This window comes from Pyrus communis, chromosome 5 (genome assembly GCF_963583255.1).
Source record: "Pyrus communis chromosome 5, drPyrComm1.1, whole genome shotgun sequence".
NCBI classification, from domain to species: domain Eukaryota; kingdom Viridiplantae; phylum Streptophyta; class Magnoliopsida; order Rosales; family Rosaceae; genus Pyrus; species Pyrus communis.
In genome coordinates, this window is record NC_084807.1 from 25,545,449 (window position 1) to 25,561,342 (window position 15,894).

A 15,894-nucleotide genomic window follows, 5' to 3' on the forward strand; every position below is an offset into this window, starting at 1 on the left:
CATTAAGAAATTTGGGTTGTAAGATTTAAATTGAACAATTTAGATTTGTCGATCCGTGTAAAGTGAGCCAATAAAATAAATTAATGTAGACCGTAAAATTTAAATTGAACGGTCCAAAATTTATCATTTCGTGAACTCCGAAGTGTGAGATCCATATTGCATCTCAATCTAATAAATAGGAGGGAAATGATTTGATGGCATGAGAAATTTTTCAATATGATCCGAATACGAGATGATATATCACATGTCATTATACAAATAACGGCATATATGTGTTAAAAACTTAATAACTTTTAAAATATAATTTTTCACTACTTATATAAAAACATATGATTTGCTATACATGTTCCGACTGAAAAATTTCTCCAATGACACCAATAAAACCCGCCTTGACGATCCGGATAAACCATTTTCCCGACTTTATGACTTCTTTTTCGAAAATACCAAATCGAATCGACACCTTTCCAATATAAAATAATAACTGTAAACGCTCCAAACCAAATCGAATCCTCCTCCCCCTTCCCTCCTCCACCGCCGCGTCTGCGTCCTCGCAAATGCTAAACCCCCTAAACCCAACCTCTCCTCTCCGCCACGGCAATGTCTTCCTCTCTCCCCAAACCCCCTTCTTCCTCTCCCCCCTCTCCGCCTCCCCTAGACAGCTCCGATGCTGAGCGACGCCTCCGCGAGGCCGAGGACCGCCTCCGCGATGCCATCGAGGAGCTCCAACGCCGCCAGCGCTCCGCCGCTGCCACTGGATCTCAGCACCACCCGCCTTGCGACCACGCCGCCGACGAGTCCTGCGTCGCCCACGCCATTGGTAATCTCTGCCAGAGCTTTCTCTTGTCGTATGGCGTTCGAGTCGGAATTGGCATCCTTCTTCGCGCTTTTAAGCTCGCGCGCCGGCAGTCCTACTCTTCTCTCCTCGATCTTAAGGTATGGACTGGTATAATCAGTAAAAAGATTGTGTTTTCGAATGATGATCTGAAGAATTGGAGAAATTATACGATTGAAATGATAAATTGCTCAATTAGTGATAGTGAATTTGAATTTCTCTTGCAAATTTGAGAGAGGAATAGGATACTTGTGAAGAATCGAAATTGGAAGCTTTTTTTATGCCTCTAGGGTTTTACCGTGCACAAAATCGAAGCTTTCAACAAAATGTTGTTATCCAGCAGCTGTTGAACTTTTCTAGATTGTTAAAATGGGCAATGAATTGAATTTGTTTTTGATTTTATTGCTTTGCAGCAACTTGTCTCGGAAAAAGATCTCATTGTAAGAGAAGAAGCGTGCCGGATCGGTTTATTTTTTGGTGGCTTTAGTGGTTCATATCATGCTCTTAGATGTTTGTTGAGAAAATTGAGAAAGAAAGAGACACCAATGAATGCGTGAGTTTTCTTCTGTGTCTGTGTGCATGTATGTGTTTTTGTATATGATTTGAAATGTTTTGAAGCAGTTATTCATATATATGACTTTGTTTCGGGGGATGATGGAGCAGAATTTTAGCAGGTTCAGTTGCTGGTTTGTCTATTTTAGCATTGAATGACTCAAACCGAAGGCGCACACTTTCTCTGTACTTACTGGCCAGGCTAGGCCAGGTAAATGAATGCATATTGTAATTGTATATTTATAGCTGTTCTTCAACAGTATGTGAAATGATTGGGTTTTTGTTGGTGGTTCCAACCTTTTGACCTTTCTTTTCTTTCATCAGTGTGCTTATAATTCTGCGAAGTCTAATAATAAGTTTCACTTTTGGGGAAGCCATTGGAAGCATGGAGATTCATTACTTTTCTCTCTTGCATGTGCGCAGGTAGCACCTCTCTTTGTTGATTTGTTTTGCTAGTAATTTGTCACCTTTCCCAAAAAATTTTAAATCTTTCTTGTTTTCTTTCTACGTCTCCCTCCTTATTGTCCAAAATTCTAATTATTTGAAAATTATTTTTCAGGTTATGTATGCCTTTGTAATGCGGCCTGAGAGCTTGCCAAAATCTTATCAAGAATTTATTCAGAAGACTGGGCCAGTTGCCCAACCTGTATACAAGGCTGTAAGGGATGGCTGTAGAGGCCAACCTGTGGATATTGCCTCTCTATCTGATTATTTGTTTGAGAGAACAAAATCCAACTCTATACAGTTGGAAGAGTATCCATCCATACTTCCTTGTACAGTTATTCATCCAGACACGAATTCTTGTTTAGCTCATAATGCACGGGCAACATCAGCTACATTTAGGAAAACATTTCCGCTTTACTTTTCTTTGACGTTTGTACCATTTGTTGTTCTCCGCCTACAGAAGGTAAATTCTGCAAACTCAGCCTTTTCTTTTTCATTTTTCACTAGGATAATCCTTCTTTAGCAATGATTGTCTGAAGTGCTGCATTTACCCATTAGTTTCGCTGACCACGATAGTGGATTTATTGCCATCCATGCACATTTGCCTTCAAAAGGCAAATTGATGTTCCATTCTATAAGCTACTTTGCAACTATCTTAAGCTAAGTTCTAACTTTTTAGGAATAGGAGTCTTTTTTGTCATGATATTATTATATTCATTAGGAGCTGAAAATATATGCTATTTTCTAAAATTCGAAGGAAAATCTTGAGACAAATTTTTAATTTTTCTTTCATTTAGTTCATGGAGGCCCCTTCTCGCACATTTTTAATTGCTCTTAAAGATGCTGTTCGCTCAACATCATTTTTGTCCGCATTTGTTGGAATCTTTCAGGTACTTTACTCCTCTGCTTCAGTATTTCCTACTTGTATAATACGTTGGCTACATTCTTAATGTTTCATTCTTTGTGTTAGGGTGTCATATGTTTGCATAGAAAAGTTGCTTCAAAAGACCACAAGCTTGTATATTGGTTTGCAGGTGCAATATCTGCTCTTTCAGTTTTACTGGAGAAAAAGCCTAGACGTGGTGAACTGGCTCTTTATGTTCTTCCACGAGCTGGAGATTCTTTGTGGTATATCTTAGTAAACCGCCACCTTCTTCCAGATATTAAGAACGCAGAGGTACTGTTTTTCTACCATGCCACTTATCCCTAAACTGTGATCATTGAGAAGGAAATCTATTTCAGCATTCTATACTTGAATCCTTTTTTCGTTCGCGTTGGATCTGATTAACAGTTGGCAATTTTATACTATTTAAAAAGTGCATTAATTTACGTTTTTGAATTGTTACAGGTGTTCATGTTCAGTTTGTGCATGGGAGGAATCATGTACTACTTGGAACATGAGCCAGACACAATGGCTCCACTCCTCAGGGGTCTGATCCGTCGGTTCCTTGCTAGCAGAATAAGCAACCCTGTGTCCTCGTCTAGCAGGAATCCTTCCTACACATACTTGCAAAATCTTGAAGCCATGAAGAAACCGAAGCCCTTAGAGAGGCGCGGTGCTGAATCACCTTCCGAAAAATATAATCTCGAATCAATACCAGGGCTCTGAAGATTGAGGCGCGTGCAGAACTCCCGACACCCGATTTTTTCCGTGGAGTTTCACTGAACTTTATATATCGAGACTGAACGTTTCGTTCGCTAATAAAAGAAAGATGATTTTTTGTTTAAAATTGAAGTTGTGCATTGATGTACTTGAATCTTGAGGAAAAAGAGTGATAATGGAAGGCAGTTGCCAATTTTTATTTAGCAGCAGATACATTTCGAAGTTGTTTCCAATTTCTAACCTTCGAGAGATGTTTTAATGTGCTCCCAACACGGGCGGTACTCTATATCATATTATACAAGTAGATGGATATTTTTTTTTTCAAGTCTCTTTTTATATAATGACATATGACGTATATGCATGTGTTCCTGACAGTGAGAAAATCTCTCCGTTTCCCCTTGTGTATATAATTCAATGGTCATCTTGAAATAATGTATATTACAATTTGGGTTATATTTGTATATGAGAAATGCTAAGGTGAGGATGATGATCTTGTCCGGATCCTGCTTGTGAGGATCCCTCTGTGGAGTTCTTCATAAGGATAATGTTAAGGAGATCAAATTTTTAAACTAAATTTGCAAATCAAATGATGTATCATCAATAAAAAACAAGTATTGACAAAAAAATAAAAATAAAAAACAACAATTAATAATCGAATCATCTACAACCATATCGTTTGGTTTAAAAAATTTAGTCTACCTTCCTCTTTAACTCTCCGTTACCTCATGTTTTTTGCACAATATTTATATTGTCACAAGAACTGTCCCAAAAATACTTAGTGGTGAAGAGTTCATAAAAAGTTCCACTTTTTAGAGAATTTTCTTGGTATTTCTCATTTGTATACATGCAATCACTCTAATTTTGCGATGAGGAGTGTCAGCGATATTCTCTTGTCATGGCAATTCCAGCCGGATTGATTGTTAAGTTTAATTAATTATAATTATTACTTTCAAGTCACTCTGTATGGTAAAATGTTTATTTTGTTACACAAAAAGTTAGCGGGAAGAAGCTACCTACCCGTAACAGTGCCAATAAAGACAAATCAAAGGAAAGAGGTGGGTGAACACTCGAGCGAAAGCTCAACGCACCTTCCGGAAAAAGCGATAAATCGCAGTGAAGACAAGTGGAAGGAATGCGGAAGGAAGGTGGAAGAAACAGTGAGATTCGCAAGTCCACCTTTGTATGCTATCTATGTTTATTCTCTTACATAAATGAATTCAAGGGGAATCAATTCTTACAAGGAGCCTAACATAATCTGCACCAGTTGATGGATTCGAGGCTGTCTGAGGCTTCTAAAACAGGAGACATCCAGCTCTTGCACCAGTTGATGGCAGAGAATCCACTTCTGCTCCATAACCTTGCCCTAACTTCCATCGAGAACCCGCTACATGTCGCTTCGCTTGCCGGACACGTAGAATTTGTTCAGGAGATCGTGAAGTTGAGACCAGCTTTTGTGCATGAAATGAACCAGGATGGGTTCAGCCCCATGCACATCGCGGCAGCCAACGGGTATTTGGAGGTTGTAAGGGAGCTGCTGAGAGTTGACCCGAGACTCTGCCGGATGAAAGGAAGAGACCAATGGACTCCTCTTCATTATGCTGCTGCTAGAGGGAGGGGTGATGTTGTCGGAGAGATGGTTTTGGCTTGCCCGGAAAGTCTCGAAGACGTTACTCTACATGAGGAGACTTCGTTGCACCTTGCTGTTAATAACTGCCAGTTTGAAGCAGTTAAAATTTTGGTTGAGTTGGTCATCGAACTGAGGAGGGACAACGTTTTGAATATGAAGGACAAATATGGCAACTCAGTTCTTCACGTAGCAACCTGGAAGAAACAACACCAGGTTAGTACACTATGATCAACTAGTTTTCATTTGAATTTTTATGTTTTTTTTTGTTTTATAAGTCGATATTTTAGACTACTCTACTTAACGAATAGGGTGATTATGGGTACAAGAGGGCGGATCAGTGTGTCCGTCTCCTAACACTCAATTTTGAATTCCTATACCTGAGTAGTATAAAATATTGTTTTGCCAAAAAACAAAATATGGATTAAAAAGCTCATAATCTTCACAGCTGGTGGAATGGATAGTTGGCAATAGAACAACTCCAAGTGCATTGGAAGTAAACATTGTAAACCAGAGTGGTCTAACACCTCTTGATCTGCTACTAATCTTCCCGAGTGAAGCTGGTGATAGGGAAATTGAAGAGATCCTTCGTGGTGCCGGAGCTTCGAGAGCAAAAGACATACACCATACTTCCTCTAATTGTCCCATGGAAACAAATACCCTTCAGTTGCAGCAGCCAAAAGACCCAATGCAATACTTCAAGTTCAAAAAGGGCAGAAAATCTGACGACGATCCATACGCCACGGTGCTGCTAGTTGTCGCTGTACTAGTGGCCACCACCACCTTTCAAGCCGGAATCAGCCCTCCGAACGGCGGTTCGCACTACACCACTGGATCAAATAAGAATGGGATTGGCTGTGGGAGCAATGGTTTAGTAGTTGTCTATATGTTTTTCAACACGATTGGATTTTCGGTTTCGCTTTTCATGATCGACTTCCTCACGCGCAATTTCCCTCTGCTGTTTCAGCTTCGATTTTGTATGGTGATGATGTACGGCACGTACACCGTAGCAGTTATTAGCACTGCACCGAAAAGCATGCTGCTCTGCATCACTTCGTCAACTCCATTATTTGTAGTGATTTTACAGTTGTGCTGTTGTACTAATTTTAAGGTGCCTTGGCAAAACCTAATAGGCTCTTAGGCTCTCTTACGAAGTTAGTTATTTTCAGGCATGTTATTGCTAGCTAGACAGCTTGTTTATAGGTCATTTGCTTGCCCCACAAATAAATTGTGCCTCTTATCAAAAGATTATTCTATGGAGGGGTTAAATCTATATTAGGTTCTTTTCTATGCTTTGAAGACAAGAACTTAATATGTTAACTTTTGAAGTTTGTGTATTTTTATATATTGTTGTATCTAGGAACCGAAACATAATACAAATATATAGAGAAGTTTGAGTGAGTTGCAAACAACACTCAACACTTAAGACTCTAACCTAGAACAACCTTCAATCAAGCTGGAAGTCTCGGCATAGGAAGAATAATTAACCTCCTTGAATTAAGGAGTTGCCAATCCAGCTGCCAACAAGACAAGACAGCTGCTAACAAGACAAGACTCAGCTGCCAACAAGACAAGACTCAGCTGCCAACAAGACAAGACTCTTATACAATTAGGTAAAGCACTTACTTTAGGTAAAGCACTTACTAGGGTTGACACAAACCCTATTACACAGATAATATACAATATACCTAGAGGACTTTCAATACTCCCCCTCAAGCTGGATCCAGGAGGTTGATGGATCCAAGCTTGCCGAGAAGCCGCTGAAACTGAGGTGATGCTAAAGGTTTAGTGAATAGATCTGCGAGTTGATCGTAGCTCTTGACAAAATGAGTTTTGATGACCTGTGATTGTACCTGTGCACGGACATAGTGACAATCAACTTCGATGTGCTTGGTTCTCTCGTGGAAGACAGGGTTGGACGCAATGTGCATTGCCGCTTGGTTGTCACAAAAAAGAGACATGGACTGAGTAGTAGAGACACCTAAGTCGCACAACAAACCTTTCAACCATATTAGTTCACAGGCAGTAGATGCCATGGCGCGATATTCAGCCTCAGTGCTGGATCGAGCAACTACAGCTTGTTTTTTACTTTTCCAGGTAACAAGATTGCCTCCCACAAATGTGCAATACCCCATTGTAGACTTACGATCAATAGAGTTGCCAGCCCAATCAGCATGACAATAGCCTGTGATCTCAGTGCTCTCATTCTTTTTCATGATGATGCCACGACCTATTGAACCTTTGAGATACCGAAGTAGTCTCTTGACAAGATTAAAATGCTCCATGGTGGGAGAGTGCATAAATTGGCTAGCAATGCTTACTGAATAGGCTATGTCAGGCCTTGTAATAGTCAAGTAGATCAGCTTACCCACAAGACGCTGATAATAGCTGATGTTGGGCAGTGGTTGCCCTTCCAAGCTAAGTTTGTGTTTCGTGTCTAGGGGTGTATTGACAGGTTTAGCATCACTCATGTTTGCTTCCTTGAGAAGGTCCAGAACATATTTCCGTTGGCTGAGAAAGAAACCCTTGGGAGAGGTAGCCATTTCGATGCCAAGAAAATATCTAAGTATGCCAAGATCTTTGATGGCAAAACGTTGTTGCAGTGAATGCTTGAGCTTAGTTATTTCATCCATGTTGTCTCCTGTGATGATTAAATCATCGACATAGACAAGAACGACCAGTTTCCCAGCAGTGCCCGTGCGTACGAACAATGAAGAGTCTGCATTGCTTCTTTTAAAACCAACCGTTGTGAGGACTGAACTTAGATTGGCATACCAAGCTCTTGGTGACTGTTTAAGACCATAAATTGATTTGTGTAATCTGCACACAAGATCAGGTTCATGACTTTGAGGATGGCCTGGGGGTAACCTCATGAAGACTTCTTCTTCAAGCTCACCATGTAAGAAGGCGTTCTTTACGTCCATCTGAAACATAGGCCATCCTTTGTTAACAGCAACTGAAAGGAGTACTCTTACCGAGTTCATCTTTGCAACAGGAGCGAATGTTTCTTTGTAGTCCACATCAAATGTTTGAGTAAAACCACGAGCCACTAATCTTGCCTTGTGTCTTTCTATGGATCCATCTGAGTTGAATTTAACCTTGTATATCCACCTGCAACCTACTGTCTTCTTTCCCTTAGGCAGTGTCTCAATGCTCCAGGTTTTGTGTTGATCAAGGGCATGCAGTTCATCTTGCATGGCTTGCTGCCAAACTGGTGATTGATTTGCTTCTTGGAATGACTGAGGCTCAACATGCTCAGATATAGTACTCAGGAAAGCAATGTGTTTAGGAGACATTTTGTGATAGGATACGTAGTGAGACAGTGGATGTCTTGGTTTGTAAGTGACAAAGTCTTGCAGTCTTGCTGGAGGATGTCTTTCACGAGTAGGATTGCGTCGAGGTGCAGTCGATTGCAACTCGTAGGATGATTCCTCAGGAGCAATACTGTGGATTGATTCAGAATTGTTGGTATCATTACTTGAGGCTTGGTTGTCATTTTCAGTAGGGATATTTGTGTGATGAACAGACCCCATTGCATCAGGTACTTCAGTGGCAAGGATTTCAGTTCTTGGTAATGGAAACAAATCCAAGTAATTCTCCCCCTCACTTGAACTATCCAGAGCTTGGCTGTAATAAGGGTTAGTTTCATGAAATCTGACATCCTTGGAAACAATTAACCTCTTAAGTTGTGGATTGTAACATTTGTATCCCTTTTGTGTGGATGAGTAACCAAGGAAAATGCATTTGGTTGCTCTCGGGTCAAGTTTGTCTCGATGCAAGGACTGAACATGGACAAAACAAATGCATCCAAAGACTTTAAGGTGTGACAGGTCTATTTTCCTGTTTTTTACAATTTCCATTGGTGATTTGAACCCCAAAACCCTGCTAGGTAACCTGTTGATCAGGTAAGTGGCTGCCATAACACTTTGAGACCAAAAACGTTTAGGTACATTCATTTGAAACATCAATGACCTAGTTTTTTCAAGAAGATCTCGATTTTTTCTCTTGGCAATACCATTTTGTTGAGGTGTGCCAACACAACTAGTTTGATGCATGATGCCATTGTTGCTTAAATATTGAGTCATGACTTGGGACATGTATTCGGTGCCATTATCAGACCTTAGAATTTTGATTTGAGAGGAAAAATGATTTTTAACAAGACTATGAAAGTCTTTAAACACTTCCATCACTTCACTCTTTGATTTTAACAAATATAACCAAGTTGCTCTTGAATAGTCATCAACAAAGGTTATGAAATATTTGTAACCATCAAAAGACTCACTAGTTGGTCCCCATACATCCGAGTGTACAAGTTCAAAAAGATGAAAAACTCTAGACAAAGATGAACGAAGGGGTAGCTTTGTTGCCTTTGACATGTGGCAAGTTTCACAATGAATTTGTTCTTTGTCTAAATCTGGAAACAAGGTGGACAAAACATGTTGAGATGGGTGTGCTAATCGCTGGTGCCACAAAAACTGGTCTTGAATGGAGACATGTACGGGTATAGACTTTGCTTGTAATCCACTGGGAGAGCTTTTCGAGATGTAATAGAGACCATCTAGGTAAAATCCCTCACCAATCTTCCTCTTGGTGACAAGGTCCTGAAAAATGACATTTTCTGGTGAAAAAATGGCTAAGCAGTTTAAGGAATTTGTGATTTTTCCTACTGAGAGAAGTTGGAATGGAAATGAAGGCACGTATAAGGCCATGGACTCTATTTGATCAGATATTAAGTGAATTTTCCCCTTGCCTACAATCCTAGCACCTTCACCATTAGCTACAGACACATGTGATGGTTTATGAAGTTTCTCGAATTTATGCAATTTTGACACTTGATTAGTCATGTGATCTGTGGCACCGGAATCTACAACCCAAAAATCATGCAACTCATTCATTTTAAGAGCAGTTTTGAAAGCATTCATGATACCTTTCATGCCTTGTTGAGGTAAGCGATCAGCATCAGCCAGGAAACCAGCAAACTTGCCAAGCAATGCCGAGGTACTTCCATCTTCATGTTCAGCAGCACGATCTTCCCTACCCTTCTTTTGATGGAGATAGGCTGCGAACTCATTTATAAGAGTAGCAGGATTTGCAGTGAACTGTTTGTATGGATCAGAACTGTTGAAAGATGAAGATGATGAGGTGTTGGCACGAGGATGTGCTCGACTTGTCTTCTGCGTGGTTTTGTCCTTCATGAAATCTGGCTTAAGTTCTGGATGGAGAATCCAGCACTTATCTATCACATGCCCGATGTTGTTACAGTGTAGGCACTTTAGATGGGGGTTTTTTCCTTTGTATCTTTTTTCATTTGTCAGATACGCCCTAGCTTCAGTCACAATGGTTTTTGTATCATTGTTCATGACTTTTCTTCTTACTTCCTCACGTTGGATGGTTGCACAAATGCTAGTGAAGGATGGTAGCTCAGGATTCATGAGGATATGGCTTCTCAAATCCTCATAGTCTGAGCTCAGACTAGACAGCAATTGAAATATCTTATCTTCTTCAGTTCTTTTAAGAAGCACCGTGGGATCAGTGGTGTGAGGTCTATAGACATCCAGCTCATTCCACATGCTTCTTAGAGAGCCAAGATGTTGAACAAAGGTTTTACCTTCTTGTTGAACGCTGGAGATATCCTTCTTGAGTTGAAAAATGCGGGCAGAATTATTTTGATTACCATACATCTCCTTCACTGTTGTCCAGAGAGTGAGTGACGACTCGGAATAGCTGAAGATCTCAGCAATCTTCCTTTCCATGGAATTAAGCAGCCATGACATGACCAGCTGATCTTTGCAAAGCCACCCTCCATATTCAGGAGAAGTGACTCCAGGAGCAGGAAGGCTGCCATCGATGAAACCCAGTTTGGATCTTCCACCTAGTGCGAGACTAACCGCTCTTGCCCACGGTAAATAGTTGAACTCATTCAGTAACACTGAACTGAGTCGTTGATTTGGATTGATATCCATTTCAGAGATGTGAGTGGAAGGAGAAGCAATGGTGCTCTCTTCCTCCGAATGCTCATCAGCCATAGTTTTGCGGAAGAGAAATCACAACGTAAGATATTCAAAGACAGGCTTCAGAGGGATGCCTGCTCTGATACCATGTTAACTTTTGAAGTTTGTGTATTTTTATATATTGTTGTATCTAGGAACCGAAACATAATACAAATATATAGAGAAGTTTGAGTGAGTTGCAAACAACACTCAACACTTAAGACTCTAACCTAGAACAACCTTCAATCAAGCTGGAAGTCTCGGCATAGGAAGAATAATTAACCTCCTTGAATTAAGGAGTTGCCAATCCAGCTGCCAACAAGACAAGACAGCTGCTAACAAGACAAGACTCAGCTGCCAACAAGACAAGACTCAGCTGCCAACAAGACAAGACTCAGCTGCCAACAAGACAAGACTCTTATACAATTAGGTAAAGCACTTACTTTAGGTAAAGCACTTACTAGGGTTGACACAAACCCTATTACACAGATAATATACAATATACCTAGAGGACTTTCAATATAATATTTTTCTTGCGTTGAATGCTAAAACAATGACCACAAACTGATCAGAAATGATTCAAGCCAGTTTGCAATCTTTGTTAAAAAAAAAAAAAAAACTTGCGTTGAATGCTAAAACAATGACCACAAACTGATCAGAAATGATTCAAGCCAGTTTGCAATCTTTGTTAAAAAAAAAAAAAAAAAAAAAAAAAAAAGAAGAAGAAGAAGAAGTAATAACAGAAAGTAAACCGCTAGAAATAATAGTAAAAGCTGAAGGTAAACTGCTTATAAATACTCGTAAAGTGTGAACCAAAATGACAATAAATTACAGGAAAAGGTAATAACTTGAAAGTAAATGATAAATACAAGCGATTGGGCATAATTTCAACCTATTCGGGCAAGTTTGGATGCCAGGCGAGCAAAGTCTTGCAAGTACAAGACATGTTTTGAGAAGTAAACATTAATGCAAGAAATCAATACTACAAAGGAAGTGGTAGAGCTATAAATACAGAAGAATGTTTGAACTACAAAGGGAGTATGTGAAGAGTAGGTTGCAAAGCTTTTTAGAAGTCTTTTTTGTATGTTGAGTTGAGAGTCCTTTTTTTCAACCTTTCTGCTGCCTTTTATAGAACAACCCTTTTCTTCTAGAGTAAGCCCTTCCTCCTCAGTTCATTCTCTCTGGTGCAAGCAGCTGATATGATCTATTGGCAAAGGATGAGTTCCCACTTGGATACTTGAGCTTTTGATCCCCTTAAAACATATCCTTGTTGGTGCATTCATCACAGAAGCTCCAGCTTCGTACTATCATAAACACCGTACATTTTCTATGTATTACGAAATTTTCCTTTCTTCTTTTGATTTTTCTGATCAAAAAATTAAGTTTGAACACAACAGGCTTTGTGGTTCGAAAATCTAATGGATTCTTTGAGAGAAGAGTGGGATTGTTAACTTTGGGTTAACAGAAAGTTAACGAAAATATTAATTTTGGGCTTCAATCTTAACGAACTTCACCACAATGGTTTAATTCCGATTTTTTTACCACGGGGGTAATCTTTTGATTATCCTATCACCACAGGGTCCATTAATCCAATTTAGTCACTAAATTAAATTGCATCAACCAAACGAATCCATTTTTAGGAAAACTAATGAAAAATGTTTGAAAACTTTGAGTTATAACGAAAATGACAAAAATGTGTTGTAAGTGAATAGTACCAGGATTAACTTTTTAGAGTAAAACTGTGGTTTTTCATTAAATTGAACAGTATCGGGAGCTCTTCGTTAAAGTTCCCTATATTTTTTGTATTGACGAAGTAGATATAACCGTTAATCGATGGAGAATCCTTTATCCGGTGGTTATGGATAATTACCGATGATTAATTTGCGGTTATGGATAAAGTTAGTTTTCATGGTTATTAGGATGAATATAACATTTCCTGCCCCAAACCAAACCGTTGTCGTCCCTAGCACTACCACATGTATGTTTGATCCTTATATTTGTATATGAGAAAATTGAAGGAGACTTTCTCAAAATGAGACTCTCCTTAAACAATCTCTACTACCTCATGTTTTTGGTACAATACTTTATAATGTTGGCACGAAAATTGTGCCAAAAACATTTGATGGCAGAAAATCCATAGATAGTTCCACTTATGAAAGAGTCTTCGTAACATTTCTCATTTGTATATATGATGGGTGATGCTAGGAAGACTAAATTTGGATATAAAACTAGCAAACTAGATAATGAGTCATCAATAAAATGAACATGTTTATCAACAATTAAGTAATAAACTAATCATTAACTTTCATGTCCCTTAATTTGTAAAATTTTATCTCCAAATTTAGTCTCCTAACATTACCTTGAATGAAATCACTCTAATTTTGAGATTAGGAGCGTCAGTAAGATTCTCTCGCCATTGCAATTCCAGCAGAATTGATTGGCAATTAACATGAATTGATTGAGTACCATTAACTTGAATTGCTTAGTGCAAAGGGTTTGTGTCACATCTCGATCAGGGCCTCATCACATTCCGGGCTTGACTCTACCATAGCACGATATTGTCTGCTTTGGGCCTCTATCACACCCTCACGGTTTTATTTCTTGGAACTCACACGAGAACTTTCTAGTGGGTCACCCATCATGGGAGTGCTCTCGCGTGTTACTTGCTTAACTTTGGAGTTCCCATGAAACCCGAAGTCAGTGAGCTTCCAAAAAGTCTCATGCTAGGTAGAAATGAGAATATACATATAAAGATCACTATCCTAGACGATGTGGGGTCTTACAATGCCTATTTTGGTATTCGAAGAATATATTGGGATCGGAGCTGTCAGTTTGTCAGTTTATCTTCAAAGTAGATAGTATAAAAACTCTTTCTCTCTCTTGTAGGGGTGGGCATAAAAACCGACAAACCGCAAAACCGCATCGAACCGTAAGAAAAAAAATCGAAAAAAACCGTGTTGACCGGAAAAGTCAACTTTGAGTGAAAAATCGAACCGAACCGTTCAAACCGGTTCCGGTTCCGGTTTCAAATGACCAAGAACCGGCCGAACCGAACCGAACCATTTTATTAATAATAAATAAATAAATTATATATACACACACATGTCATGGTATAATAGGTTGAAAAATTGTGTACAGGAGCTGCTGCTTCTTGCTTGCTCTCTGAAGTCTGAAAACTTGCAATTTGTTTCATCATTTTTTTGTTTGTTGACTGATTGACCAGTGCATATGTATTTTAATTGTCTCTTTTTGTTGACTTGGTGCCACTACCAAAGACATTTGCATTAAAAAAGATGTGTTGTATGCAACTTTATGTAATCAGTTTTAGAAGATGTATTTGAAAGCATAATGATTTGGTGTTCAAATAATTTATTATTAGGAACCGTAAACCGGTAAGAACCGAATCGGAACCGGTGTAGACCGAACCGTAATGTTCTAGTCATAAATTTAAGTGGAACCGCACCGAATCGAACCGTTAATATATTTCCGTTCCGGTTCCAATTTAGGGGTGGAACCGCACCGTGCCCACCCCTACTCTCTTGTATTAACTAACTTTTGTAAGAATTCAGAAACAGCAAATACAGAGCTCTATAGCTTTCTTCTTAGCAAAGCTTCTTCGTTACGACTTCTGCATCCATTTCATGATTTCATTCTACACTGTTAATACTGTATACTATGTTTATTTTATTACACAAATCGAACGAAATTAACGAGCAGAAGTAACCCATAGCAACAGTGCCGATAAAAGCAAACCAAAAGAAAAGGTGGTGTGTATGTGTGTGTGATCATATATTTCCAGGGTAGTGCTATCCACAACACTGAGGATACCAGCCTTCGAACCCATAACATTGAGGATTCATGCTTGCACACTTCACCACAGGGTGGTGTAATTTTCTTAGCAAAAACAGAAGCAAGAAAAAAAATACAATTTTTCTCCGTTGTGAGAGCCCTCCGTGGTGAGTGTCTTTTCTCTCCGTGTGGGAGTGTGCGGGGGTTTTTTGTTTCTGTTCTTGGTGAGATCTACGGGGGGTGACTGGAATTAACCAGGAGGGGCTGGGAGTCTTCTTGTTATTGGGTTTGGCGTTCAGATTGGGTGTTTGGGGAGTGGAGTTTGGAGGATGTGGACTTTCAACCAACATTGATGGTGGGGGTTGGGGGTATTTATTACAGGGGTTCACCTAACAGAGTTAATGGCATTAAAGGCAGTCCTTCTACGGCCAGATCTGAGATCTGGCGAAGGAGCAAAACTCTAATGAAAAGGCACGGAGGCCCAAACGTCACAATATTATGGGTGGTCGTTTTTCTTGCTGCCCAGACAGAAAACAGACAAATAAGTAACATACCAGAAGGAAGAAATAGCAAGTGGTGGTCCAGGGGGATATCTGAGGATACAAAAGCGTACGGCAGCAGAGCTGATCGTCAGGAAAGAGGAGATAGAGGAAGCAGCTGGACTATGGCGAATCAAGAGGTGGAAGAGCTGGTGGTCCACTTGGAGAAATCAATGGAGCTAACGACAATGGAACGAGGAACAAAGCTGGTGGGGACTGCTCTAACCAACAAAGCGCTAAATAAATGGGGAGTGAGAAACATACTGCGAGCTGCGTGGAAGGACATGGGGGACGTTGAAGTCAAATGGGCTTATGGAAATACCTTTATAATTACAGTGCAGGATGAGAGCTCGGCGGAGCGGATCTTGAGTCAGGTACCATGGGCGGTTATGAAGCAGAATTTTTCAATTAAACGATGGCCATCTGAGCTTGCGATTGAGGAGATTCCCATGGAGCTGGTTCCTTTTTGGGTCCAAATCCGGGGGGTGCCTCTATATCTGTGTACAGAAACTAATGTAAGA

At 39.8% G+C, this 15,894-nt stretch overlaps 2 protein-coding genes across 3 annotated transcripts; both read left to right on the forward strand.

Annotated features, from left to right (window-relative positions):
• Positions 1–432: 432 nt before the first annotated feature.
• Positions 433–3,634, forward strand: LOC137734868 (uncharacterized). The gene is made up of 8 exons (XM_068474178.1): positions 433–933; positions 1,246–1,385; positions 1,496–1,595; positions 1,709–1,807; positions 1,944–2,291; positions 2,626–2,718; positions 2,799–3,005; positions 3,177–3,634. The coding sequence occupies exons 1-8, from the start codon at positions 598–600 to the stop codon at positions 3,435–3,437; spliced, it is 1,584 nt and encodes a 527-aa protein (XP_068330279.1). The 5' UTR covers positions 433–597; the 3' UTR covers positions 3,438–3,634.
• Positions 3,635–4,684: 1,050 nt separating this feature from the next.
• On the forward strand, positions 4,685–6,311 carry LOC137733205 (ankyrin repeat-containing protein BDA1-like). 2 transcript variants are annotated; one of them, XM_068472361.1, is made up of 3 exons: positions 4,685–5,271; positions 5,504–5,924; positions 6,023–6,197. In XM_068472361.1, the coding sequence occupies exons 1-3, from the start codon at positions 4,699–4,701 to the stop codon at positions 6,073–6,075; spliced, it is 1,047 nt and encodes a 348-aa protein (XP_068328462.1). In that variant the 5' UTR covers positions 4,685–4,698; the 3' UTR covers positions 6,076–6,197. The 2 variants fall into 2 exon arrangements, with proteins under 2 accessions (XP_068328462.1, XP_068328460.1); XM_068472359.1 differs by having other exon boundaries at positions 5,504–6,311.
• The last annotated feature ends 9,583 nt before the right edge of the window (positions 6,312–15,894 follow it).

What these genes read in the sequence shown, in the direction of transcription:
- LOC137734868 (XM_068474178.1), top strand. Translation starts at nt 598, where the DNA reads ATGTCTTCCTCTCTCCCCAAACCCCCTTCTTCCTCTCCCCCCTCTCCG. An exon ending in TTGTTCTCCGCCTACAGAAG is followed by an intron (nt 2,292 to 2,625) that starts GTAAATTCTGCA and finishes TCTTTCATTTAG; the next exon opens with TTCATGGAGGCCCCTTCTCG. An exon ending in CATTTGTTGGAATCTTTCAG is followed by an intron (nt 2,719 to 2,798) that starts GTACTTTACTCC and finishes TCTTTGTGTTAG; the next exon opens with GGTGTCATATGTTTGCATAG.
- LOC137733205 (XM_068472359.1), top strand. Translation starts at nt 4,699, where the DNA reads ATGGATTCGAGGCTGTCTGAGGCTTCTAAAACAGGAGACATCCAGCTC. An exon ending in CCTGGAAGAAACAACACCAG is followed by an intron (nt 5,272 to 5,503) that starts GTTAGTACACTA and finishes TAATCTTCACAG; the next exon opens with CTGGTGGAATGGATAGTTGG.